Genomic DNA, 25,701 nt, shown 5'->3' with positions numbered 1-25,701 from the left:
GGAATCAACCCATATGCCCATCAACTGAAGACTGGATAAAGAAATTATGGGATACATACACCATGGAATACTACATAGCAATAAAAAAAGAAGGAAATGAAATCTTGTCATTTGCAACAAAATGGATGAAACTGGAAAACATCATACTTAGTGAAATAAGCCAGTCCCAAAGGGACAAATACCATATGTTCTTGCCTGTGATAACTAATAGAACACCTAAAAGGCAATTTGTATAAGTAAAATCTACACTTGGAGAAATAATGATTTTGAACAGTTCTTGTCTTGACTGTTGAGGAACAGGTTTTTTTTTTTTTTCATACTATTTTTTTGAACTTTTTACTTAACATAAAGTTAATTACATGTGTATAAAGTTCATTTAAAATAGATCTTAGTAAAAAAAAAAAAAGTAAGAGTAGGAATAAGAGAGGGAGGAGGATGTGGGGTAGGAGTGTGGATGGGAGGGCAGACACATTGGGAAGTATTACCATGTTCCTAAAGTTGTAATTATGAAATGTATGAAGTTTAAAACTGTAAAAAAAGATTGCAAATTATTTCCTTTAACTCTAAGACACCTGCTAATTATCTTACATGACATATAAACCCTAAGAACATTTGCTGCTTGTTTCTAGCTGAAAGGGGTGCTTCAGTCCTTGAAAGACTGTTTACTCTAATTTCTCACTTTTTGATCTCTCTTCTTTTCCCAGCTGTCTCCTACTCTCTGTAGCTTCGTCTTTCTCTCTCTCTCCTTTTCTGTTCCTTCATTTGTATCCCACCTTAATTGATCATATTTTCATCTGATATGGACACTTTAGATTATGCTTTATTTACTGAACAAAATAAACTCATATACTTCTTATTCTATATTTTGTTCAAATTCAGTGAATGGAACATTTTATGTTTCTCTCTGAAAATTAAAATATTCTGTCAAGTTACTTATGGAATTTTACTCATGAATGATTTTCAAAGCTGATACTCTCCCCTTGGCTGCTCACACATTCTCAAGAAGTGGGGACAATTTTTTTTATGATCCTGGTGAAGCAAGTACACAAAATTTCCCCCCAAAACTGAAGTAACTTTCACTCTATTATGCTACGAAGATGAAGCTTTACCTAATCTCAATTATTTTTCAAAAGTGAAACTATATTTATTTATTTGATATTTTTTAAAAGAATTGTTTTGAGAAACATGTATAACCATTTTCCAATAACGTACTTTTTTATGAATGTCCATAAATGGGGCTACCGCCAGGCCTGACGGCAGCACATTTATGTGCAAACCAAGTGGACAAATGCACTCATCTAAGAGAGAAGGTTAAGGTTGACTTGCAAATTGTTGGTGTCACTGAGTCATAGCCACTTATGTTAAAGGGTGATAATCAGGAATTAAATTGGGACTAGAAATAGATGCCAGACTTAGAAGAAAAATGGACTTGGGAGAGCATATTAAGAAGTAGATGAGCCAAACTTATTTATAGATTTACGAGGCAAAGCTAGAAAAAACCTGGTAGACTAAGAATTTCTGAACACACAGAACAGTCAAGCCAGCTCATGTGATACACAGGAAGTTTTCTGCAGAACCAAAATAGAAAAGACGTGTTACCCTCAGCTGCACTGCCGTCCACGCGGGGCCTTGCGCTCTCCTCTCTGTCTTCATCTTCCGAGGTCTCTACTTCCTGGATGACCATCCTTTTCCCTTTGCTTTGGGTCTTAAGTGCAGGTTCAGAATTTTTCAGATCTCTTTCAACTTCTGACAAGGTTTTCTGCAACATAGTTAAGGAAAATATTTTCCTTTAATAAAAAAAAAATACAACCTTTTTTTGTAGGAAAGAATATGAAGATATTTAAAAACAAATCAAGATAACTAAGATAAGGCTTCTTTTGGTGTCAAGTCTTTATTTCTTTACCAGAACAACTTGACTCCTTTCTCTGATTATAATCATATATGCCCACTGTAAAAAAAAAAAAGAAAGTTAGAATAACAAGCATGAAAATGTAATTAAAAAGTCACTTAAACTCCTGCCACTCAGATATCACTATGGACATTCTAAGGATATGTTTCTTTGCACTGAGGCACACAAAGAGGTAGTTTTATACAAATGAAATCACGATGCCCATGCTGTTTAGAGTAATGTTGAAAGTTCTTCAATAGTTTATGCCAAGTAGAATGAAAAATGTACCTATCAAACCATTCTCCTTCACCATCTCATTTTTAACAGCTTTGTTGAGAATATAATTGATACAAGCCTCATGTACATACAGTGTACACGTTGATGGATATTTTTTCCTAAGATTTTATTTTTATTTATCTGGAAGGCCAAGTGCCACAAAGAGAAAAGGAGAGGTGAAATCTATCTACTGGTTCACTCCCCAAATGGCCACAATGGCCAGGGCTGGGCCACAGTGTGGGGTGGCCCACATTCTCTTGTGAATGTATATTCACTCTCTCATTTTTAAGTAAATACTGCTCTCACTTGTGCATGGTATTTATGGCCCTGTTTTGCATTCTTATCTTTGTGGGGCAAAAACCTGGAAAAGAAGTTGAGATCTTATGCCCGTGACAGTGTCATTGTGCACTCTCAACAGCAGCAGTACCTGCACATCCTCATCACCTCGCAGGCTCAGCCCGCTCATAGTGGCATCTCACTGTGGCTTTAAATTGACATTTCCCTAATGACTAACAATATTAAGCTGCTTTTCAGATGCATATTTTCCATGCACACGTCTCTTTTGATACACTGTCAGGTAAAATATTTGGCTTACTTTTTATTTAGCCATTTATTTTCTCATGATTGAATTCTGAGAGTCCTCTATATTCTTGATACAAATTCTTGGTTGGATACATGATTTCAAAATATTTTCTTCCACTCTGTAATTTCCTCTTTATTATGCACATCTCTGAACTACTTTATTTTTTGACAAACTGTACTGAAGTCCTAGGTACAGCTTTTTTCCTAGTTGTATGAAAAGCATGCATTGTTTCACTCTAAAGACCTTACTAAGGCCAACAGCCACTCTCCTCCCCTGGCCTTTTTTTTCTATTGTTTTGTTTTTACTTTTTAAAAAATTTACATAAGGGGAACAAATTTCATATGTTTCATATGTATAGTTTTAAGAGCATAATGATACTCCATACCCTACCCTCCCTCCCTCCCATTCTTCTCCTTCTTTACTTATTTTACTTTTAACTTTTACAATGAAATACTTTCAATTTACTTTCTAATCACAAGTTCAGCACTCCACTAAATAAAGTGTTCAACAAGTAGTAAGTAGAAGAACCACTGTTCCTTAAGAGTATAAACAAAGGCTAAAATTCATAATAGCTAAGATATGGAATCCAACCAGATATCCATCAACTGTTGACCAGATAAAGAAAATGTGGTATAAACACAGTGGACTACTACTCAGCCATAAAAATTAATGAAATCCTGTCTTTTGCAACAAAATAGATGGAACTGAAGACCATTATGCTTAGTGAAATAAGGCAGTTCCCAAAAGACAATTATTATATGTTTTCCCTGATTTGAGATAACAGATACAGAGTACAAAAATAAATGTTACTGGGGCCAGAGCAGTGGCGCAGTGGGCTAAGCCAATGCCTGTGGCACCAGTATCCCATATGGGTGCCATTTCTAGCCCCAGCTGCTCCTCTTCTGATCCAGCTCTCTGCTGTGGCCTGGGAAAGCAGTCAAAGATGGCTCTAGTGCTTGGGCCCCTGCACCAGCATGGCAGACCCAGAAGAAGCGCCTGGCTCCTGGCTTCAGATTGGCTCAGCTTAGCCGTTACAGTCATTTGGCAGGCGAACCAGCAGATGGAAGAACTCCCTCTCTGTGTCTCCTTTTCTCTGCAACTCTGCCTCTCAAGTAAATACATAAACTCTTTCTTAAAAAAATGATTTATCTTTCCATTCTTCAACAATGTCTTTCACAGAGAGACATTTTAAGCTTGTGAAGCCCAACTTGTCTACTATTTCATTTTTGTTTTTATTTTTTAAGGAACACAAATTTCATAAGTACAACTTTAGAAACGCAATTATTCTTCCCACCATATCAGCCCTGCCACCCATACTCCCACCCCATCTCCTCCTCCCTCTCCCCTTGCCAGTCCCATTCTCCATTGAGATTCATTTTCAATTAATCTTGTACCCAGAAGACCAACTCTATGCTAAGTAAAGATTTTAACAATTTGTACACACACTTTCACACACACAAAACTGTTTGAGAACAGGTTTTACAGTTAACTCTCAGTATAACTCATTGAGGACAGAGGTACTGCATGGGGAGTTAGTGCACAGTGATTCTTGCTGTTAACAATTAACACTCTTTGGCCAGCACCATGGCTCACTAGGCTAATCCTCCGTCTGCGGCGCCGGTACCCCAGGTTCTAATCCCAGTTAGAGCAGCCGGTTCTGTCCCGGTTGCTCCTCTTCCAGTCCAGCTCTCTGCTGTAGCCCAGGAAGGCAGTGGAGGATGGCCCAAGTGCTTGGGCCCTGCACCCTCATGGGAGACCAGGAGGAAGCACCTGGCTCCTGGCTTCAGATCAGCGCAGTGCACCAGCCACAGTGGCCATTCGGGGGATGAACCAACAGAAGGAAGACCTTTCTCTCTGTCTCTCTCTCTCACTAACTCTGCCTGTCAAAAAAAAAAAAAATAACCAATTATCATTCTTATGTATGATGTCAGTGATCACCGGAGGCTCTTGAAATGAGCTGCCTAGGCTATGGAAACCTTTTGAGTCCACAAATTCTGTCAGTATTTGGACAAGGCCATAAGCAAAGTGGAAGTTCTCTCCTCCCATTAGAGACAAGTACATCTTTCTTTGACGGCCATTCTATTCCACAGGGGTCTCATTCATAGAGATCATTCATGTAAAACTTTTTTTTTTTTTTTTTTTTTTTTTTTGCCACAGTGTCTTGGCTTTCCAGGCCTGAATGCTCTCACAGGCCTTTCAGCTAGACTAGGAAGCCTTAAGGGCTAATTCTGAGGTTAGAGTGCTACTTAAAGCAATTGTCATTCTATGAGTCTGCTGTGTGAACTGCTTCCCATGTTGGACACTCTCTCCTTTTTAATTCTTTCTATTATTATTATAGGGCACTTGATCCTATTTATATGATCTCTTTAACACTTAATCCTATTTATATGTTCACTTTAACACTTAATATAATCACTGTACCACTCAAGATGGCATTTTTACCACCAATTTTAATGGGATTTGGAGTCCCATGACAAGTTTTGAAGCTACACTTAGAAGTAATTCCATAGGAATGTATGCAGAACTATACAGTTCCACAGTTACTAACTTCCTCCTCCCTCTCTTATTCCTACTCTTTTTAACTGAGATCTAATTTCAATTCACTTTATACACATATGATTAACTCTATGTTAACTAAAGAGTTCAACAAGTAGTAAGAAGGAAAAAAGATGAAAAAAAAAAAGAAAATGAAACTTTTCCTCAACAGTCAAGACAAGGGCAGCTCAAGTCACCCCTTCTCCAAGTGTCATTTCACTACTACAGATTTAGTTTTAGGTGCTCTATTAGTTCTCAAAGATCAGGGAGACTATATGGCATTTGTCCCTTTGGGGCTAGCTTATTTCACTAAGTATGATGTTTTCCAAATTCATCCATTTTGTTGCAAATAACAGGATTCACATTTTTTTACTGTTGTGTATTACTTAATAGTGTACATATCCCATAATTTCTTTATGCAGTCTTCAGTTGATGGGCATTTAGGTTGATTCCATGTCTTAGCTATTGTGAATTGAGCTGCAATAAACATTGAAGTGCAGAAAGCTCTTTTATTTACTGAATTCATTTCCCTTGGCTAAATTCCCAGAAGGGGGATGCCTGGGTCATAAGGTAGGTCTATATTCAGATTTTTGAGGTATCTCCATACTGTCTTCCATAGTGGCTTTACCAGTTCACATTGCCATCAACAATGGATTAGTGTACCTTTTTCTCAACATCCTCGCCAGCATTTGTTGTTTGTTGATTTCTGTATGAAAGCCATTTTACCTGGGGTGAGGTGAAACCTTATTGTGGTTTTGAATTGCATTTCCCTGACAGCTAGTGGTCCTGAACACGTTTTCATGTGTCTGTTGGCCATTTGGATTTCCTCTTTTGAAAAATGTCTATTTAGGTCCTTGGCCCATCTTTTAACTGGGTGGCTTGTTTTCTTTTTGTGGAGTTTATTGATCTCTTCGTAGATTCTGATTATTAATGCTTTATCAGTTGCACAGTTTGCAAATAATTCCTCCCATTCTTTGGGTTGCCTCTTCACTTTCCTGTTTCTTTTGCAGTACAGAAACTTCTCAAATTGATGTAATCCCATTTGATAATTTTGGCTTTGAATGCCTGTGCCTCTGGGGTCTTTTCCAAGAACTCTTTGCTGTGCCAGTGTCTTTCAGGGATTCCCCAATGTTCTCTAATAATTTGATGATGTCAGGTCATAGATTTAGATTGTTAATCCATGTTGAGTGGATTTTTGTGTAAAGTGTAAGTTAGGGGGTCTTGCTTCATACTTCTGCATGTGGAAATCCAGTTTTCCCAGTACCATTGAAGAGACTAGCCTTACTCCAGGAATTGGTTTTAGCTCCTTGCTCAAATATAAGCTGAATGTAGATGTTTGGATTGATTTCTGGTGCTTCTATTCTGTTGCACTGGTCTATCCATCTGTTTTTGTACCAGTACCAGGCTGTTTTGATTAAAACATCTTGAAATCTGGTATGTGATGCCTCCAGCTTTATGTTTGTGGTATAAGTTGTTTTAGCTATTCGGTGTATCTTGTGGCTCCATATGAATTTCAGCATCAATTTCCTAGATCTGAGAAGAATGTCTTTTGTATTTTTTTGGTATCATGTTGAATCTCTAAATTACTTTCAGAAGAATGGACATTGTGATGATATTGATTCTTCGACTCCATGAACATGGAATATTTTTCTATTTTTTGTATCTTCTTCTATTTCTTTCTTTAATGTTTTAATATTTTCCTCATAGAGGTATTTGAAATCCTTGGTTAAGTTTATTCCAAGGTATTTGAAGACTTGGACTATATCTTGCCATTCTCTCCTAACCTATAGGGTTTCTGGTGAGAAGTCAGCCGTGAGTCTGACTGGAGATCCTCTGAAAGTAATCTGGCATTTCTCTCATGCACATTTTAGAATCTTCTCTTTATGTTTTACTCTGGTTAGTTTGATTACAATGTGTCGTGGTGAAGATCTTTTCTGGTCATGTCTATTAGGAGTTCTATGTGCTTCTTGTGCTTGAATGTTCCTTTCTTTCTCTAAATTACTAAAGTTTTCTGTTATTATTTCACTAAAAAGGCCTTCTAATCCTTTATCTCTTTCCATGCCTTCAGGAAATCCTAGACCCCATATGTTGGGTCATTTTATAGTATCCTATAGATTCCCAACATTGTTTTTTAGATTTCTAATTTCCTCTTCTTGTCTTTGGTTTGTCTGTATAATTTCCTGTGCTTTGTCTTCTAAGTCCAATATTCTTTCTTCTGCTTTACCAATTCTGTTGTTAAGGCTCTCAACCGCATTTTTTATTTATTATATTGAATTCTTCATTTCATTTTTATTTCTCTTTAAGATCTCAATTTCATGGGAGAAATTTTCTTTCATGTCCTATACGTATTTCAGTAGTTTGTGCATTTGCTTCTGATTATTTCTATGTAATTTTATAATCAATTTTTCGAATTCCATTTCTTGCATTTCTTCCTTCTCATCATCTTCACAATCTAGTATTTAAGTGTCATGTTCTTTTAGGGGCATCATGTTGTCTTCCTTATTCTTGATTCTTAAATTGGTGCATTTGTTGTTCAGCATTTGTTCAGCATTTTGGAGATATTTGTTGGGTTCTTTACTTTTTTTTTTCTTTGCTGTTATAGCTTTTATCTTTGTACTATGACTCTGCAGATATGTGGAATGTCTGCTTTCAATGAATATCTAGATGCTTATAGTAGGTGTGGCCAGGGAGCTCTGTGCAGTTCTCCAGGTTTGAGGGTGTGCCTAAGGTGACACACTCAGGTTTGGTGTGGTAAATCTTCTCTCTTTTTTTTACATCAGGAGGGAAATTTATTGTGCTCAGCTGAGCCCTTTCCTCAAAGGAGACCAGTGCCTGAGTGCTAGCCCCAGTGTGTATAATATTCATCTGCTCTGTCCCAAGGATCAAAGAATCTGTGCAGTCCTCAGCGTAAGTTCAGACTCCCCAGCAATGTTTCTTAGCAGGTAACCAGGAAGCCCTGAGTGTCTGTAGTCTCCCACTGGGACTGCCCAATGTCCCAGCCACACCATCAGTCCTCACACACACCTTCAGTTGTTTTTTTTTTTTTTTTTTACAGTCGCAGTACAGAAGCCTCACACAGTCACAAGCCCCAGGACCCCTGTTAGTTCTCCCCACCAGAGTCAGGAGTCCGGAGTTTCCACTCAGCTGGTTGCTGGACACAGACAGGAGTTGGCACAGCTGTTATGTATGTCCAAAATGGTGCCTGCTCTATTGGCTTGTTACAGGATGCCATTGTAAAGTGATCAGAGAGAGAGAGAGGCATGTCCATCCCATCCTTTTGTATTTTTTTCTTCTTTAGTCTGGCAGGTACACAATCCCCCACAGGGCTCCAAGATGGGTTCCCTCTAGGCTCTTCCTGAAGCTTTTCTGCCAGTGGCTTGGAATGCTGCCGTTTGGTCTCACTTCAGTCTCCAACGCTGGTGCATAGGCTCTTGGCTGCTGGAGTCCCGAGCCATGGGAGCCCACACCCTCCACATAGGTCTACTGTGTCCCTCTAATTTTGGTAGAGTTTCCTCTGCTGTTTTCTCCCTAACTCTTCCTTGAGACTACACTCTACTTTTTTTTTTTTTAATCTATCTTCTCCTGGAGCAGTAAGCTCCCTCCCTACTCTGCCATCTTGGAACCGCCCCTCTACTGTTTCTTTTATGGATTGTAATTTCCATATCCTATGCAGGAAATCAAGGTCATAAGGATTTTATCCTGTGTTTTCTTCTGAGCCTTTTAGTTTAGGTTTTATATTAAAGTATATGATCAACTTTAAGTTAATCTTTGCATACAGTTAAGATAAAAATGTATTTGGATAAGGCCTAAAGGTTAATACATAAACATGAAATTATCTTGGTAGTAAAATCAAAGGTGATTATCTTTGTTTGAAGTTTTTTCTTTAGAATATTGCCATAGGGGCTGGTGTTCTAGTTAAGCTGCCATTTAATATACCTGCTTCTCATACCAGAGTGCTAGTTCAAGTCCTCCACTACCTTGCTTCCAATCTACTTTCCTGCTAACATGCCTGGGAAGCCCTGGATAATAGCTCAAGTGCTTGAGTTCCTGCCCATGGAGACCTGCCATAGAGACCCACGAGACAGACCAGAATGGAGTTTCAGGCTCCTGGATTTAGCCTGGCCCAATCTCAGATATTGTGGTCATCTGGGGAGAAAACCAGTGGTTGAAAGATTTCTCTCTCTTTCCACCCTCTCTTTCTCTGAAATAAATAAATACATACATACATACATAGAAGAATATTGTTACACTAACTTTTTTTAAAATATTTTTTTAATTTATTTATTTGACAGGCAGAGTTATAGACAGAGAGAGACAGAGAGAAAGGTCTTCCTTCCGTTGGTTCACTCCACAAATGGCCGCTACGGCCAGCGCTGTGCCAATCCAAAGCCAGGAGCCAGGTGTTTCTTTGTGGTCTCCCATATGGGTGCAGGGCCCAAGCACTTGGGCCATCCTCCACTGCCCTCCTGGGCCACAGCTGAGAGCTAGACTGGAAGAGGAGCAACCGGGGCTAGAACTCAGCACTCATATGAGATGCCGGCGCCGCAGGCGGAGGATTAACCAAGTGAGCCACAGCGCCGGCTCTACACTAACTTTTTAATAACAGAGTGTTACAGAAAGAAAATACTCTGGAGAAAAGAGGTGTTCCAAAGCCAGACTCTAAGCTTAATCCACTGAAATGCCAGCCTGACAAGTAACACAACAGGTGGATGCGGAAGGCAGGTCTCCATGGGCTTCTCCCACCTCTGAGTACATTTCAAAGCTCCTTGCTCTCGGCTGTTTTGAAGGGTGCTCGTACTGAGAACAGCCTTGGGCAGCCGCACTTGCATTTCTCTGCGGAGGAGTGTGAGCTCACCAGTATAGTAACCATATATTCATCTGGAGCACAGGTTGGGCAGATTTCTTTACAGCCCATCATAAAAGATGGGAGTTGCCACACTTCTGATTCCTCAGCTGTCACTCAAATCCACTGAACAAAATGAGCCAGTCTGGGCCAGCCCTGAGGCGCGTAGGACCAGGGGGCCCTGCCAGGAACACGAAGCTCACAGCTTGGTGTGCCAGGAGAAATGCAGTCTTTTGTGCCTGCCCCAGGCCGCCTGATTCATTTCCCCAGGGGTAAAATGGCAGGCCCTTCACAGTTCTTGGCACTTAGCTCTCCTCTTCAGGCCTTAATTTACTGGTGCCCTTCTGCGTGTGTCCAAGCGGTCTGCTCAGTGAGGAAGAACACCTTTCATCCGCGATACACTGACTGTACTAGCAGTAGACAGAAACGCTCTGCTATGGCCCTGGAGCTCACCCAAGTCCTACCTAGGAAACTTCTAGACCACTCTGAAGAATAAACTGTGATGGGCTCAGAGGAAAGCATGACCTACAATGCTATAAGGGAAAAATGAAAAATTTGCCCTTCAGAGGTAGGATTATAGTTTGGGACAATCTTTAAGAGCCTGTATTCTTCCAGGACAAATAAATATTAACATTTGGGGATACCTGGGATATACATGCTGTGACTTAATCCTCCACATAACTTACTCAGCAAGACCAAAACTATTTTGGGACTGGTGTGGTGGTGCAGCAGGTTAAGCCACCATTTGCAATGCCAGCATCTCATATCAGAGTGCTAGTTCAAGTCCCGGCTGTGCCTTTTCTGATCCAGCTCCCTGCTAATGAGCCAAGCAGAGGGAGATGGCCCATGTCCTTGTGTCCCTGCCATCCACATGGGAGAACCAAAGGAGGTTTCCTGGCTCCTGGCTTTGGCCTGACTCAAGGTCAGCCTTCGCAACTTTAAAGGAGTGAACCAGCAGATGGATGGTCTCTCTCTGTCCCTAGCTCTCTCTCTCTCCGTCACTCTGCCTTTCAAATACACAAGCAAATCTTTTTTTAAAACAATTGATATAATTGTCACATAAATACAGAAATGGCCAACTACAGAAGTAGGTGAGAAGTCACTTTGTGTACTTACCTTGGCCAAATCATTGTCAGGTTCAACAGCCAGTACTGTATTCAGATCATCTCTAGCTTCCTGGAGCTTGTTTTGGTGTTTATACGTGGTGGCACGGCGCAGAAGAGCTGAAAATTTACCAAAGCGAAAGTGACATTTTTTTAAAAGATTTTGTTTATTTATTTGACAGGTAGAGCTACAGACAGTAAGAGAGAGAGAGAGAAAGAAAGGTCTTCCCTCCACTGGTTCACTCCCCAAATGACTGCCACAGCCGGCGCTGCGCCGATCCGAAGCCAGGAGCCAGGTGCCTCTCCCCAGTCTCCCATCCGGGTGCAGGGCCCAAGCACTTGGGCCATCCTCCACTGCCCTCCTGGGCCACAGCAGAGAGCTGGACCAGAAGAGGAGCAACCGGGACCAGAACCCGGTGCCCACATGGAATGCCGGCGCTGCAGGCGGAGGACCAACCAAGTGAGCCATAGCGTCGGCCCCGAAAGTGACATATTTTACTACATGTTAGCGTGGTTGTGACATATGTTGCAAGTCGAGAGTATAAGTAGCACAGAATCCTAGCAGTAACTCTGCAGAGCTGAAGAACACCCACCTTCACGTCGCAGCACACACAGCAAATGACACTGAGGTTGAGAGAAGAGGCTGCCTCAGGCGACTGGCCCTTCTAACAACCTGGCCCTCTAGCAGCCCGGGAGCCCGCCAGCTCCCACCCCAGGCCCCAGGATCCAGAAGGCCGTCACTAAACAATAATGTTTCTCAGAACTTGACTCATCAGTGGAATCTGGACTGCAAGAAGCTCCACAATGCTGAGAAGTTACTTAACACGGGGCCCGCGGGGCACCTGATGACCAAGTCGGCGAGGCTGGTTCAGAATTTGAGCACTTGGCATCAGATGTTTTTGGTAGGCTTCAAAGAATCGAATTAGTTAATACTGGCCATGAATACCTTTCTTGTCCTATCATTACACAACAAGAGAACTTGTATAATAAGCCCTTATTTTGTAAATGATCAGCCTTGGTAATTCTGAAAATTCAGAAGTTTATATCTGATCTATCTTAATATGCTATTTTAAGGGCTGGCATTGTGGCGCAACAGGTTAAGCTGCAGCCTGCAACACCAGCAACACATGGGAGTCCTGGCTGCTCCACTTCCAATTCAGCTCCCTGCTAATGCACCTGGGAAAGCGATAGAAGGTGGCCCAAATGCTTGGGTCCCTGCCACCCATGTGGGAAACCCAGAAGTTGTTCCAGGCTCCTGGCTTCAGCCTGGCCCAGCCCTGACCATTATAGCCATTTGTGGAGTGAACCAGCAGATGCAAGATCTCTCACTCTGTCTCTCCTTCTCTCTTTGTAACTCTGCCTTTCAAGTAAGTAAAATAAATCTTAATTAAAAAAAAAAAAAAGATGCTGATTAGCATGTCCACATCCCACATGGGTGTGCCTGGGTTCAACTCCTGGCTCTGCTCCTAATTGCAGCACTCCTGGCTTTGTAGACACTGGGAGGCAGCATCAATGGCTCAAGTACTTGGGTTCCTGCCACCTACACGGGAAATGGCTTGAATTTCCGACTCCTGAGCTTGTGCACTCTTTCTGCTACCCCCCCCCCCAACTCCTGTTGCTGCAAGTATTTGTGGAGTGAACCAGCAGATGCTCCACCTCTCAAATAAATGAATGAATGAATGAATGAATAAGAAATAAGAAAAGGAAGCAGAATGTGACTTCAGGCTTAGACCATGACAAGACAGCCAGTCACTGGGACAGGAATCGAGACAGAGTGCAGGTTTTTGGTAGAAAGACACAATCAGCTATAGACAAATTGAACTTAAAATTGAACAATTTCTTATCAATTTGAAATAAATATGAAATTATATCAATGGCCATCTAGATGGAAATGCCCACAAAAAAACCCGGGAAGGGTCATGGGTCCCAGTGTGGACTTATTATTTTAATATGTCAATAAAAATCAGAAACATCAGAAACACGATAGTAAATTATACTTAAGGTTTTTAGATAAAAAATACAAATGAGAGTATGAGCTATTTCTCTTTGAAGACACATACATATATTTTACTTCATTTCTTGGGATTGTTAGCTACCTTAGTACAAATAATTAGGGAGTTAAACTCTGAGGCCGCCCAGTGAGGCTGGGAGTCTGTGGGCCCCTCAGATGTAGGCAGAATGTTCTTCACAAGCAAGCTGTCAGCGGTGGCAGGAAAGCCTGTCTCCAGGCCAGCTGGCATCTCCCCCACTAACAGCTTACTGTGCCGCATGTGTGACCTTGTGGCTTTAAATCACACGCAGAGGAGGGGGCTGAGCCCCTAAGGGGATGGACAGTCTCCAGGAGACCCCTGCTACCTCCATGAGCCCCAAGCCAATCTACATATGTAAAACCCCTGTCCAGTGGGCACCCCCACCAAATGACCCAATAGAAAAAAAATAGTAGTGCCTTAAAAACCCGGGATAGCTCCTCAAAGCCCTGTGTCCCACGCGGGCACTCTGCCTGCTCTTCTCTCTGACAAGACACTTTCCCTGCCGTTTGCCAATCAAATAAAAGTCCCTTTTCTAATAAACGTTTCTGCCTCTTTGCAAATTGTGTCCCAGCTTTTTATTTCTATACTAAGCTGAGGAAAAGAACCCATGAAACTCACTCCTGCAACTACCCTACCCTCTGCGACCGGTACCCAACTCCAAGTTAGGTGTAATATGAAAAGCGACTTTACGAAGGTGGTAACTCACGTATGAAGTTCAAGTTTATCTGAGACATTTTTAATGCAAGTGTAGTAAGTGTCTACAAATGGTTTGGGACGGATCCTGCTGGAACTTTACAAGCATTCGGTGAGCATTTTACCCTTTATGTTTCCAGGTTCTAACTCCAGGACCTTTTCACAATCCTGAAAAGCACTATTCCAGTTCTGCAACTTGATTCCGGCCTGCGCTCGGTTGTTGTAGGCAGCTACAGTGGGAAGGGCTGAGATGCTCCTATAAAAGAAACATGCATTGGCAACCAAGGGGCTTGAGGCAAACATAAGAACAGAGAGGAATCCAGTTGAAGTGGTAAGTGAAATAATTATCCCCCGTGGCCGGGCTGAGCTGGGTCCCCTCTAACTCCTCTGTTGAAGCCCCAGCCCCGCTGTATCTCAGGCAGTAGTTCTACTGCGAGACAAGGATTTTTAGGAAGTTATTAGGGTGGGGCTGGCACTGTGGTGTAGCAGATAAAGCCGCCGCCTGCAGTGCCGGCATCCCATATGGGCACCGCTTCGAGTCTCGGCTGCTTCTCTTCCAATCCATCTCTCTGCTATGGCCTGGGAAAGCAGTGGAAGATGGCCCAAGTGCTTGGGTCCCTGCACCCATGTGGGAGACCTGGAAGAAGCTCCTGGCTCCTGGCTTCGGATCGGCGCAGCTCTGGCCATTGCAGCCATCTGGGGAGTGAACCAGCAGATGGAAGACCCTTCTCTCTCTCTCTCTCTGCCTCTCCTTCTCTCTGTGTGTAACTCTTTCAAGTAAATAAATAAATCTTTTAAAAAAAAAAAGGAAGTTATTACGGTAACATGAGGTATGCAAGCAGGCTGCAAAGCAGTACAACTGGTGTTCTCACAGGAGGAGGATTTAGGGACACGGTGAGAACGTACGAAGACACAGGAGAAAGGGCCTCAGACAAGCTAAGGAAGGAGCCCATGGAAGAACACGACAGTGCTGTCTCCCGGAACTCAGGCTTGCGGCCTCCTCAGCTGGGAGAAAACACAATCTCCCATGTGAGCCACTCAGCTTGTGGTGCCTGGTCAAGGCAGCCGTGCTGCCCACGCTTCTACAGGCACGAAGTCAACATTTCTGCCGAGGCCTAAACGCCCAGTTCATGGGCTGAAAGTGAAGTCAGGCTTCAGCAGTGACATGGGATTTAAACACTCATAGATCTCCTAAAAACCACCTTAGCTAATATCAAATATTAAACACACTTTTGAATGATTCTTTAGAACAAAAAAAAAAGGGGTGGGGGGACAATCAATGAAAACCAGTGTGCTTTATTCAGTTGGTACTGGGTTACCAGAAACAATTAGGTTGCCAATACGAGTAGATTCTAACTGTAGGGAAATTATATAAAGTAATCTAATCAATGGAATCTGATTGAAGTCAGACAATAGTCAATAGCATGAGGAATACAGATGTTAAAACAGCAAATTTTGCTAGATCAAGGGCATGAAAGCAACATAATTAATGAAGAGAAGAATTTAAAATCTACCTGGCTGGGGGCTGGCATTGTGGCACGGTGGGTTAAGCTGTCAGTGCCATTTTGTGTCCCGGCTGCTCCCCCTGCCAATGCACCTGGGAAAGCTGTGGAAGTTGGCCCAAGTACTTGGGCCCCTGCCACCCATGTAGGAGACCTGAATGGAGTTCCAGGCTCCTAGCTTCTGCCTGGCCCAGTGGTGGCCATTCAGGCCTGTTGGGAAGTGAACCAGTGGAAGGAAGATCTCTCTTACTCTCCATCTCTCTGCAACTCTTTCTAGTAAGTGTGTGTACACACACGTACACACACACACACACACACACTCTACTAGGCTGTTGCTTAAAATGTTGATTTTATGTCATGGAATGTCATGGAATAATGAGTACCTATGCCCAGCTCTGGATGTGTTGTGGGCATCTGGAGAGTAAACCAGAGGATGCAAGATGTCTGTGTCTGTTTCTCTGCCTTTCAAATAGTGAAAGGTAAGCAAATTGAGGCAGGTGTTGTGGCACAGAGGGTTAAACCTCTGCTTGTGATACCCTGATCCCATTTTAGCATGCCGGTCCAAGTCCCAGCTCCTCTGCTTCTGTTCCAGCTTCCTGCTAATGCACGTGGGAGGCAGCAGATGATGGCCCAAGCGCTTGGGTTCTTTTTTTTTTTTTTTTTTTTTTTTTTTTTTTTTGACAGGCAGAGTGGACAGTGAGAGAGACAGAGAGAAAGGTCTTCCTTTGCCATTGGTTCACCCTCCAATGGCTGCCACGGCCAGCGTGCTGCGGCCGGTGCACCGTGCTGATCCGATGGCAGGAGCCAGGTACTTATCCTGGTCTCCCATGGGGTGCAGGGCCCAAGCACTTGGGCCATCCTCCACTGCACTCCCTGGCCACAGCAGAGAGCTGGCCTGGAAGAGGGGCGACCGGGACAGAATCCAGCGCCCCGACCGGGACTAGAACCCGGTGTCCCGGCACCGCAAGGCGGAGGATTAGCCTAGTGAGCTGCGGCACCGGCATGCTTGGGTTCTTATCACTGTTCTACTGACTCCTCACAGCGGCTCTGAGGTAGGCACTTTATAGCCTCAGCACACGCAGGAAACAAAGGCAGGAGAGGGGAGACCCTGCTGAGGTCTGAGCTCCTGCAACCATCACCAGTCTGCTCGAATTCTTCAGCTATACGATTCCTCAACAGAACATAAGAAAGCTTTTGTTCCCTGTAACAGACAAGAGAATCTCTACTGACGGAAGTCAACAGTAGTAGAAAATGAGCAATAGCATTGTAGACATGTGCAAAGTCCCTGTGGTGAGAAGGAGCATCGTTAAGTTTCAGAATTATCTCCACACAGTTGGACTGCAGAAACCAAGTTGTACACCTCTGTGCTATCTGTTCATTCTGTCTTATGTTACACTTTCTCTGTAAAATAGGAAAGTTATAACTAGTACTCAAACAGTATTTTTCACTTTGTGTTTCTATGTGGGTGCAAACTGTTGAAATCTTTACTTAATATATGCTAAACTGATCTTCTGTATATAAAGAGAATTGAAAATGAATCTTGATGTGAATGGAAGGGGGGAGAGAGAGGGAAAGGGGAGGGTTGCGGGTGGGAGGGAAGTTATGGGGCGGGGGGAGCCACTGTAATCCATAAGCTGTACTTTGGAAATTTATATTCATTAAATAAAAGTTAAAAAAAAATAAAATAGGAAAGTTACATCCTCTGTTAAAAATAAGAGTGGGGTGGGAGCTTACAGGTTTGAGGAAAGTATTAAAAAAAAAACAAGATAAGTGAATTTATGAAACATCACAAGTATAGTACCTTAAGTGATTCTGACATATTTAGCTCATTTATATTGTTTTGACCATTAAAACTTAATCATTTTGTAAAATGTTGACAAGTTCAACCCACAGCAAACAGCTACTCACCTGGTGTAATACATCACAGCCTCTTCAAAATCTCCCGAGTTGAACGCTTCATTTCCTTTTTCCTTTTCACGAGCAGCGAGAAGACCCTTTTCCTTCTCCGTTAGACCTAGAAGTAAGTATTACAGACCTAGAAATAAATAAGTAGGTTTATATCTCGAAGTCTTGCTAAATGTGTTTTATAATTGCTCTATGTGAAAATAACATTTAATATAATTTTTTAAAAGTTTAAACCCAAGAGTGCTTATTGTAACAGAAGCAGAAAATCATAAAATAAACAAAGTCCCAAATTTAGGGATATTTTTCTTTTGTTAATCATTCACAATTTTTGAGGATTTAGAATGGTTTTATAGTTGGTTCTGTTTTGCCTGAAAGGTCCTCTATGGACTTCAAATAAAAACAAGCTCTCATCTCTTTGTTTTGAGGCAAAAAGAAGAAAATTTGGGAACTTGGAGGAAAAAGAATATTTAAAAAAAAAGGAATAGAAACAAATGAAATACCATATGAAAAATTGGTCTATATTTTGAAATAGAAACCTATAGATAGGTTAATATTTGGTAGTCTTATTACATTTAAATATTTTAACTATTTCATAAAACTAGGTACGGCCGGCGCCGCGGCTCACTAGGCTAATCCTCCGCCTAGCGGCGCCGGCACACCGGGTTCTAGTCCCGGTCGGGGCGCCGGATTCTGTCCCGGTTGCCCCTCTTCCAGGCCAGCCCTCTGCTGTGGCCAGGGAGTGCAGTGGAGGATGGCCCAGGTGCTTGGGCCCTGCACCCCATGGGAGACCAGGAAAAGCACCTGGCTCCTGGCTCCTGCCATCGGATCAGCGCGGTGCGCCGGCCGCAGCGTGCCGGCCGTGGCGGCCATTGGAGGGTGAACCAACGGCAAAGGAAGACCTTTCTCACCTGTCTCTCTCTCTCACTGTCCACTCTGCCTGTCAAAAAAAAAAAAAAAAAAAAAAAACTAGGTAGCTAAAAAGAAATGAGTGTATTTAGGGGTAGTAAATTCTGGGAGAAAATTCTATAAAACTCCATAAACTTTTAATGGGAATCTGCAGCACTCAAGAGAATGTTTTCTAGTTGACAGCTTCTATTGTAACTCAAGAAATGTAAAGACCGCTAAACGACTCCTATGTTCCCCAATTACCTGATGTATCTATTCTTGTCTCAATTTTAGACAGATGTGCCCTATTGTCAACAACAATCTTTTCTTTGTAATCTTCATCGATTTTTGAACATTCCTTTTCCACATCAAATCTTAAAATAAAGAAAAACAAAAAGTGGGACAAGTAAAATACAAACAAGAAAACTTCTTATTGATTTTTTTAATATGTATTATAGGAAGAGTATCCTTTATTTGAAATGTTTGGCACCAGAGTGTTTCAGACTTTTTTCAGATTTTGCAGTATTTGCACATACATAATGTATATCCTGGGGATGGGACGTAGGTCTAGACATGAAATGTTTTGTTTCATACCTAATCACATAGCCTAAGGTAACTTTATGCCAAAGTTGCATGGTGTGGAACGCTCCTCTTACCGTACCATGTCAGTGCTTTAAAAATTTCGGGTTTCAGATTTTCACATTAGGTAAGCTCCATCTGTACCATGCCTTTGGATACATTTCCAGAAATGCATACTAGGTTAAGTCATCTGCATTCTCTCTTAAGCAAACATGCAATCTGGGGCCAGCATTGTGGCGCAGCAGGCAAAGCCGCCACCTGCAATGCCAGCATCCCATAATGGGCACCAGTTTAAGTCCTGGGTACTCCACTTCCCATCCAGCTCCCTGCTAAAGTGCCTGGGAAAATATCAGATGACAGCCCCAGTACTTGAGCCCCTGCCATCTATGGGAGAGACCTGGATAGAGTTCTTGACTCCTGGCTTCAGCTTGGCCCAGCCCTAGCCATTGGGACTATTTGGGGAGCAAATGAACAGATGGAAGGCCTCTGTCTCTACCTCTCTGTAACTCTGCCTTTGAAATAAATAAATCCTTTTTTAAAAAAAGTCATTGGCATTGGGGCCAGCACTGTGGTGTACTGGGTAAAGCTACCACCTACGGTGCCAGAATCCAATATGGGCGCAAATTCAAGTCCCCGCTGCTCCACTTCCAATCCAGCTCCCTGTTAATGCACCTGTAGAAAGCAGTGGAAGATGGCCCATGAACCCACATGGGAGACCTGGAAGAAGTTCCTGGCTCCTGGCTTCAGATCAGCCCAGCTCCAGCTCTTACAGCCGTTTGGGGAGTGAACCAGGTGATAGAAGATCTCTCTCTCTCTCTCTCTCTCTCTCTAACTCTGCCTTTCAAATAAATAAATATTTTTAAAAAGTCATTGGCATTAAAAAGCAAAAATATGCAATCAAGTGAGGTCTTATATATTAATCAGAACTAACTGTTCACAACTTTGTTATTAAAATTGTGACTAATTTTTCTCAATCTAAAATTTTTGCACTGTTTTAGATGACTATAAAGGTTCCATTAGTTATTTATATCAATAATAAAGAATGTAGCTTTGGGGCTGGCACTATAGCATAGTGGGTTAAGCTGCCGCCTGCAATGCCAGCATCCTATATGGGCACTGGTTCAAGTTCCAGCTGCTCCACTTTTAATCCAGCTCTCTGCTAATGATCCTGGGAAAGCAGTGGAGGATGGCCCAAGTACTTGGACCCCTGTACCCAGGTGGGAGACCCGGAAGAAGCTCCTGGCCTCTGGCTTTAGATAGGCTCAGTTTCAGTCACTGTGGCCATTTGGGGAGCAAACCAGCAGATGGAAGACCTCTCTTTTCTCCCTCTAATTCTGCCTTTCAAAATATTTTTTTTTTAAATAGAATGTAGGTTTTTATTTAATGAAAAAATAAGACCAGAGTGCTTAGACAAGAGATTCTCGGCATTCTGCTAAACTAATCTAGTACCCTGAATATTTTAAAGTTTATAATATTATTTAAGAAGTTATGAAAGTGTTTTATGGTAGAGAATTTTTCAGTGGCCAATTTTATGTAGAGAAACACAAAACATACTTATCCCATTCTGCATAATCCCTTGGAATTTTCTTTTTAGTTGATCTAGTTTCAGAAGATTTTTCCTGGAAGAATAAAATGATTTACTTAAGATCCACAGGTTTTACTTTAAATGCAATGCATTGGCTTAGGACACACAAATGGAATGAATAAGAAAAACAGATACCCCTGGAGTTATAACAACTTCAGTATTATAATAAGCCTAATATACAACAGGTAAGAGAAAGGATTTTAAATTTATAGTTAATTCTAGGGATAATCTACAGCTTTTAAACTTATATATATATTAAATGCGAAAACTCATTGTGAAATGTGATTACTGATTTTCTTATAAGAAAAAAAAATATGGGGCCGGTGTTGTAGCATAGCAGGTAAAGCCACTGCCTGTGGTGCCTGCATTCACATTTGGGCAGTGGTTTGAGTCCCAGCTGCTCCACTTCTGATCCAGCTCCCTGTTAATTGCTTGGGAAAAGCAGTGGAAAATGGTGCAACATTAGGGCCCCTGACACTCACGTGGGAGAACCGGATGACGTTGCAGGCTCCTGGCTTTAGCCTGGCCCAGCCCTAGTTGTTGTGGCCATCTGGCAGCCAAATTAGCAGAAGGACAGAGGTACTGCTAGATACAGGTTTCTCATGCCCTTTCTCCTGCTCTCCCTCTCTCCCCCTGTCCCTAGTCTCTCTGTTCCTCTCTGCCTACTGATTTCATTTCTACTACAGCTACTTGCTTTCTCCTTATAGTAGGAAACATGGCTGCAGGCAGCCTGGGATCACAACCACACAGGCCTTCCCACCACAGTGCCTCCTGTCTCAACCCTCAGTAACGATGCTACCTGATTCATGAGTGGCTAATAGCCAATTCGATCATTTAACTAAGTTTTCTGAAAGTTTACTGAAATATTTTTTACTTATTCAAAAAGCAGAGAGAAAGAGAAAGAGCGCAAGAAAGAGAGAGATCTTGCACCTGCAGGTTCAGCCCCCATATTCCTGCAATAGCCAAGGCTGAGTTAAGCAAAAGCCAGGAGCCCAGAACTCCCTCTGGGCCTCCCGTGTGATTTGCAGGGATGCAAGTACTTGAGCCATCATTTTCTGCCTCCCAGGCTGCCCATCAGCTGGAAGCTGGATCAGAACCAGAGGTGGAACTCAAACCCAGGCACTGGGATATCGGATGTGGGCGCCCTAAAGAGATCTTCCATTTACTGGTTCACTCCCCCAAACGGCTGCAATGACTGGGGCTGGGCCAGATCAAAGCCAGGAGCTAGGAGCTTCCTCTAGGTCTCCCATCCTCCTCAGGCCACCCTCTACTGCTTTCCCAGGCCATTAGCAGGAAGCTAGACTGGAAGTGGAGCAGCCAGGACTAGAACTGGCACCCATATAGGATGCCAGCATCGCAAACTGCGGCTTTAACCCACAGAGCCACAGAGCCGGCCCCAGGCCTACTTCACTGACTTTCAAGAAAGTGCCTAACGAAAACCCACATGTGAAGAATACCATGCTTGTCAGTCATCCCCGCCCCCCAAGTAAAAACTGTGTCCCAGGAAAAAGTAGCTAACTTCAGCTCATAAGTCCTTTACTTTTATTTGAAAGGCAGAGTGATAGAGACAGAGACAGAGATACTACCCACCCACTGGTTCAGTTCCTAAATGCCCACAACCTGGGCTGGACCAGGTAAAGCCAGGAGCCTGGAACTCAGTCAACAACTCCCTCTGGGTGGCAGGGACCCAACTACTTGGGCCATCACCATGGCCTCCCAGGGTCTGCATTAGCAGGAAGCTGCAACTGGAAGGAGAGGCAGTCACTTAAGTACGGCATGTGGGCATCCCAAGCAGCAACTTAACTTCTGTGCCAAACACCCAGCCCTTAAGTGCTTTCTTGAGGTAACAAGTCATATCTCACTGCACAGCCAAGAGATTTCTGCCTACTGTCACTTTTTGATGCAGAGCAAAATAAAAAGATATGTCCTCAAGGTTCAGATTTCACAAGGCAAATATCTGTTTCAAAGTCTTTATAGGTTACACTGGAATTCCTCACTGTATGGGTACAGCTGGGTGCCAGTCTTGGTCCACGGTAAGGCACGCATCTTTCCCCTCAGTGCAAAAGCCAATGCAGTGAAAAAGACAAAGTATTACTATTCTTTAAAACAGCATTCACTTTGTGGACTCTGAAAGGATCTCTGGGGAGCCATTAGGCAAGAAAAAGAAATTAAAGGGATACAAATTGCAAGGAAGAAGTCAAACTATCCTTCTTTGCAGCAGATACGATTCTTTATTTAGGGGATCCAAAGAACTCTACTAAGAGACTATTGGAACTCATAGAAGAGTTTGGCAAAGTAGCAGGATATAAAATCAATGCACAAAAATCAACAGCCTTTGTATACACGGACAATGCCATGGCTGAGAAAGAACTTCTAAGATCAATGCCATATACAATAGTTTCAAAAACAATCAAATACTTTGGAATAAACTTAACCAAGGACGTTAAAGATCTCTATGATGAGAACTACAAAACTTTAAAGAAATAGAAGAGGAACCCAAAAAATGGAAAAATCTTCCATGCTCATGGATTGGAAGAATCAATATCATCAAAATGTCCATTCCCCCAAAAGCAATTTATAGATTCAATGCGAATCCAATCAAAATACCAAAGACATTCTTCTCAGTTCTGGAAAAAATGATGCTGAAATTCATATGGAGGCATAGAAGACGTCGAATAGCTAAAGCAATCTTGGACAACAAAAACAGAGCTGGAGGCATCACAATACCATATTTCAAGACATACTACAGGGCAGTTATAATCAAAATAGCATGATACTGGTACAGAAACAGATAGATAGACCAATGCAACAGAATAGAAACATCAGAAATCAGTCCAAACATCTACAACCAATTTATATTTGATAAAGGAGCTAAAACCAATTTCTGGAGTAAAGACAGTCTCTTCAACAAATGGTGCTGGGAAAACTGGATTTCCACATGCAGAAGTATGAAGCAAGAGCTCTACCTTACACCTTACACAAAAATCCACTCAACATGGATTAAAAATCTATTTCTATGACCCGACACTATCAAATTATTAGAGAACATCGGAAAAACCCTGCAAGATATAGGCACAGGTAAGACTTCTTGGAAAAAAGCCCAGAGGCACAGTCAAAGCCAAAATTATCAAACGGGATTACATCAAATTAAGAAGTTTTTATACTGCAAAAGAAACAGTCAAGAAAGTGAAGAGGCAACCCACAGAATGGGAGAAATTATTTGCAAACTATGCAACCGATAAAGGATTAATAATCACAAAGTGATCAAGAAACTCCAAAACAACAAAACAAACAACCCAGTTAAAAGATGGGCCAAGGACCTAAATAGGCATTTTTCAAAAGAGGAAATCCACATGGCCAACATATACATGAAAACATGTTCAGGATCACTAGCTGTCAGAAAAATGCAAATCAAAACCACAATGAGGTTTCACCTCACATACAGAAATCAACTAACAACAGATGCTGGCGAGGATGTGGGGGAAAAGGCGCACTAATCCACTGTTGGTGGGAATGTTTTGGTAAGGCCACTATGGAAGACAGTTTGGAGATACCACAGAAATTTGAATATAGCCCTATCACACTACCCAGCCATCCCACTCCTCGGAATTTACCCAAGGGAAATTAAATTGGCAATTAAAAGAGCTATCTGCACTTCAATGTTTATTGCAGCTCAATTCACAATAGCTAAGACATGGAATCAACCTAAATGCCCATCAACAGAAGACTGGATAAAGAAATTATGAGCTGTGTACTCTATGGAACACTAAACAGCTTTTAAAAAAAATGAAATTTGGTCATTTGCAACAAAGTGGAGGAATCTGAAAAACATCATGCTTAGTGAAATAAGCCAGTCCCAAAGGGACAAATATCATATGTTCTCCCTGATCTGTGACAACTAACTGAGCACCTCAAAGGAAACCTGTAGAAGTGAAACTGACACTATGATAAGCAGTGACTTGATCAGCCCTTAACCTGACTGTTGAAGAACAGCTTACTGTTTTATTATTTTTATTTATTTTATTTATTTTCTTTTTCTACTTAATGCCATTGGTTGAACTCCTTAATTAACACAGAATTATTCTTAGGTGTTTAAACCCAACTGAAAATTGATCCCTGTTAAAAATAAGAGTGGGAATAAGAGAGAGAGAAGATATACAGTTTGGCACATGCTCCCTCAGACTTACCCCTAAAGGTAAAGCTAAAAACTTGCCATGGGAATCCAAATCCCATTAAGTTGGCAGGTACCAATACCATCTTACTAGTTAAAGTGATCAGTTTAAGTTCATAACTCATCATAAAGATAGGATTAAGTGTCAAAGGGATCACATAAATAAGACCACTGTCTGCTAATAATACTTGATAGCATTAAAAAGGAGGGAACGATCCAACCCGATCCAACCCGGGAAGCAGGATATAGAGCAGACTCATAGAATGACAAAAGCCCTAAACAGCATTCTGGCCTCAGAATCAGCCCTTAAGGCATTCAGATCCAGCTAAAAAGCATGAGAGCTTCTCAGACATGGAAGGCCAAGACACCGTGGCAAAAAAAAAAAAAAAAAAAAAAAATGACCTAAATGAAAGATCTTTGTGAGATCCCAACAGAAAGAACAGGTCATCAAAGAAGGAGGTACCTTTCTCTGAAGGGAGGAAAGAACTTCCACTTTGATTATGGCCTTGTTTAAGGTCAGAGTTTGTGAACTCAAGAGGCTTCCATAGCCTTGGAAGCTCATGACAAGAGCCTCGGGTGATTACTGACATCATAAATAAGACTGTCAATTGTTAAATCAACAACAGGAGTCACTGTGCACTTACTCCCCATGTAGGACCTCTGTCTTTAATGTGCTGTACTATGAGAATTAATGGTAAAACTAGTCTTCAAACAGTACTTTATACTTTGTGTGTCTTTGTAGGTGTAAACTGTTGAAATCTTTACTCAGCATAGAGTTGATCTTCTGTATATAAAGATAATTAAAAATGAATCTTAATGAAGAATGGGATGGGAGAGGGAGTAGGAGATAGGATGGTTTGCGGGTGGGAAAATGGGTACGGGGCGGGGAGAACCTCTATAATCCAAAAGTTGTACTTTTGAAATTTATATTTACTAAATAAAAGATTTCTATTTAAAAAAAAAGAAAGAAAGGCTCTCTGGGACTTTAAGGGTCTCCAGACTGAGGCTATCCAGTGGGGCTAAGGGTCTGTGGGCCCCTCAGAGGTAGGTACAATGTCCGTCACGAGCAGGCTGCCAGCTGTGGCAGGAAAGCTGTCTCCAGACCTGCTGGCACCTCCCCCAC

The 25,701-nt window shown here is 42.0% G+C and overlaps 1 protein-coding gene across 8 annotated transcripts in view; it reads right to left on the bottom strand.

Annotated features, from left to right (window-relative positions):
* Nucleotides 1-25,701, bottom strand: part of SPAG1 (sperm associated antigen 1) — a 114,985-nt gene that overhangs the window by 55,986 nt on the left and 33,298 nt on the right. For 6 of the 8 annotated variants that reach the window (XM_051843956.3, XM_089336391.1, XM_089336393.1 and 3 more), the window contains 6 exons: nucleotides 20,377-20,441; nucleotides 18,508-18,617; nucleotides 17,362-17,467; nucleotides 14,077-14,207; nucleotides 11,242-11,348; nucleotides 1,600-1,759 (listed from right to left, as the gene is read on the bottom strand). In XM_051843956.3, the coding sequence (XP_051699916.3) occupies nucleotides 1,600-1,759; nucleotides 11,242-11,348; nucleotides 14,077-14,207; nucleotides 17,362-17,467; nucleotides 18,508-18,617; nucleotides 20,377-20,441 (679 nt within the window). The remainder of the gene's footprint in view (nucleotides 1-1,599; nucleotides 1,760-11,241; nucleotides 11,349-14,076; nucleotides 14,208-17,361; nucleotides 17,468-18,507; nucleotides 18,618-20,376; nucleotides 20,442-25,701) is intronic. The other 2 variants (XM_070075365.2, XM_089336395.1) reach the window with 1 other exon arrangement.

The sequence above is a fragment of the Oryctolagus cuniculus genome, chromosome 6, assembly GCF_051225735.1.
Source record: "Oryctolagus cuniculus isolate XC-2025 breed Fujian yellow rabbit chromosome 6, ASM5122573v1, whole genome shotgun sequence".
Taxonomy (NCBI): domain Eukaryota; kingdom Metazoa; phylum Chordata; class Mammalia; order Lagomorpha; family Leporidae; genus Oryctolagus; species Oryctolagus cuniculus.
Note: the sequence above shows the minus strand (reverse complement) of the source record. Positions and strands in the feature narration are given on the sequence as shown.